General features: G+C 57.6%; 1 protein-coding gene across 1 annotated transcript in view; it reads right to left on the bottom strand.

Moving 5' to 3' along the window:
* Positions 1-2632, bottom strand: part of LOC102251502 — a gene marked incomplete at its 3' end in the record, with an annotated part of 13123 nt that extends 10491 nt beyond the window's left edge. The window contains exon 1 of the mRNA XM_005886330.1: positions 2347-2632. Within this exon, the coding sequence (XP_005886392.1) occupies positions 2347-2632 (286 nt within the window). The remainder of the gene's footprint in view (positions 1-2346) is intronic.
* Positions 2633-2713: the final 81 nt, after the last annotated feature.

Here is a 2713-nt window from a genome sequence, read left to right as displayed (position 1 = left end):
GGGAAGTCACAGCTGACAGCCCTGAGCAGAGGGTCCTGGGCTTTGTCAGGGGCTGGTCCCAGCTCTGAGCACCCAGATCCCTCAGGAGCAAACCCCCAGCGCCCTCTAGTGTCCAGGCCCAGACACACCATTGAGTGACATGGGGACCAGAACCCATGAGAGGCCACCTCTGCCTTCCCACTGCTCTGCCCACTGCCCCTGCCCTAGGGTCAGGCCAGGGTCCCCTCTATGGCCTCCCCTCACCTCGGGGCACCTTCAGTCTCTACTCGGCGTCCTCAGGGGGAGTCTGACCACAGCTCCCTGGGCTGGTCCGTGGTCAGGACTCAAGTGGCGGCTCCTGCACCAACTCTTAGACCAGGGTCAGGGCTCAGGTCAGGGCCAGAGCAGGGACAGCCTTGTGGGGGCGCGTCCCCTTCTGTGCGGAACTCGGGTTCTGTCTTGTGTGGGATTCACTCCTGGTGGCGGGAGGCCTCCTTCCCGTGGACCCAGGGCCCCGAGGAGAAAGGGGCCCTTCCCTAAGGCTGGGCAGGGGGTGGGGGGAAGCCCTCCTTGGGCTGTCCTCGTCCGGGGTCAGGGTCACTGTTATTTTCTGTCCATATTTCCTCCTCCTGACACCATCGTTCTCCATGAGCCGTGGGCTGTGGTCACTCCTGGGATCTGTTCTCAACGCACAGTCAGACGTTGGCATTTATCTGAGAAGAAAAGGGGAACTTGCAGGACGCGCTGAGCAATAATGTGGTTAAACTTTCTAATTGTTGTGCTAGGGCTTTATTTAATAACCTTATATGTTAGTCACCACTCAGCCACCTTCACATGCATGTATGTTATTACATGTGAAAGTCACAATAAGGCAGATTTAAAATTTCTAGAATGGTGTATATTGGTGTAAATTGTTGTTAGAGGAATTGATGGAAAATATTGGAAATGCAATGCCTTCTGCTCCGGGTTTAAAAGGTGTGAATCGACGTTTTTCTAACATCACTTTACATTTCAGTCGTTTGTTGGGAGGTTGGCATTTATCTGAGAGGAAAGGGGAACATGCAGGAAGTGCTGAGCAAAAATGTGGTTAAAGCTTCTAATTGCTGTGATAGGGCTTCATTTAATAACTTTATATGTTAGTCACCACTCAGCCACCTTCTCCCCAGTCGCTGCCCAGTGACCCCCACGAGGAGTTTCTAGGAGCTTCCATCAATCCCAGCAACAGAAGCTCCTGCCACAGGCAGAGCTCCCAGGACACAGCGGTGTTGGGTGGGCACAGCCACAGTCACTGCCCCTGGTGTCCAGCATCCACAGGACAGAACGTGTCCCCTCACCCCCCCAGGGGCAGCGGCCAAGGCCCCCTGGCCGCAGGCGTTTCTGTCAGTGATTCGGCATCTAAGTCGTGAAAAAGCGCAAAGACAAGGGGGGACTATGTCCCTGTGTCCCAAGCCCCGGGCCCTGGGTGGGGACAGAACCTCAGCAGCAGACGTCCCGCCTGGCCGGCGCTGCCCCGAGGGGGGGACTCCCTCCCAGTGGCCGGCCCTCGGCTCCAGCTGGCAGCGGTCCAGATGGCAGCGCTGCTGTCCTTCTTTGCATTTTGAGGGTTCGCTGCTCGTGTGTAAAGGGGGGACTATGTCCCTGTGTCCCAAGCCCCGGGCCCTGGGTGGGGACAGAACCTCAGCAGCAGACGTCCCGCCTGGCCGGTGCTGTCCTGAGGGGGGGACTCGCTCCGAGTGGCCAGCCCTCCTCGGCTCCAGCTGGCAGCGGCCCAGGTGGCAGCACTGCTGTCATTCTTTGCATTTTGAGGGTTCGCTGCTCGTGTGTAGAGAACAGGTTCTTGCTGTGTGTGGGTTTGTTTCACGAAATTCAGATTTCAGGGCTCAGACCTGACTCCTCTCTCAGTCCCTGCTGGACCAGGCGCTGAGCGTGGCCTGAATCACCCTGATTTGACCTCCTCATTGTCTCCGATGGGACATTGTGATCTCCCAGGAAGGAGTTTTTGTCTCTGAAAACATGAACACAGCAAGGACATGAGAACAATACGTCAACCTGAAAGGTGAGGACAAAGGTGTGACATTGTCAAAACGACTGTCCACCCACAGTCAGGTGCCGGGTGGGGATCTGACAGCACAAGTCCCGGCTGAGCTGCACTTGCTCAGAGCCTCCAGCAGGGGGACAAGGCCAGGCCCAGGGAGCAGAGAGGAGGTTTTGTCTCCCTTCCCTGTGGGTCTGAACCACTGTGAGAGTCTTGGCCTTGCCGTCCCATGTGTCACAGTATCAAAACGACTGTCCACCCACAGTCAGGTGCCGGGTGGGGATCTGACAGCACAAGTCCCGGCTGAGCTGCACTTGCTCAGAGCCTCCAGCAGGGGGACAAGGCCCGGCCCAGGGAGCAGAGGAGGGTTTTGTCTCCTTCCCTGTGGGTCTGGACCACTGTGGGAGTCTTGGCGTTGCCGTCCCATGTGTCACAGTGATAGTCAGCCTCGTCCTCGGGCTGCAGCCCAGCGATGTGCAGAACAGCCGAGTTAGCTGAGGCGTCTTTGGATCCGGAGAAGCGGCTGGGGACGCCCGAGCCCTGGTACTTGTCTGAGTCCGATTTGTAGGACAGCAGGTACCGGGGAGGGCTCGCTGGCTTCTGCTGGTACCAAACCATTCCATAGTCGCCAACATTGAAGCCACTGCTCAGGGTGCAGGTGAGTCTGGCTGTGGCTCCCAGAGATGCAGAGAGGGAGGG

This window comes from Myotis brandtii, unplaced genomic scaffold, assembly GCF_000412655.1.
Source record: "Myotis brandtii unplaced genomic scaffold, ASM41265v1 scaffold97, whole genome shotgun sequence".
In the NCBI taxonomy this organism is placed as follows: Eukaryota; Metazoa; Chordata; class Mammalia; order Chiroptera; family Vespertilionidae; genus Myotis; species Myotis brandtii.
The sequence above is the reverse complement of the archived record's forward strand: the minus strand, read 5'-3'. Positions and strand labels throughout refer to the sequence as shown.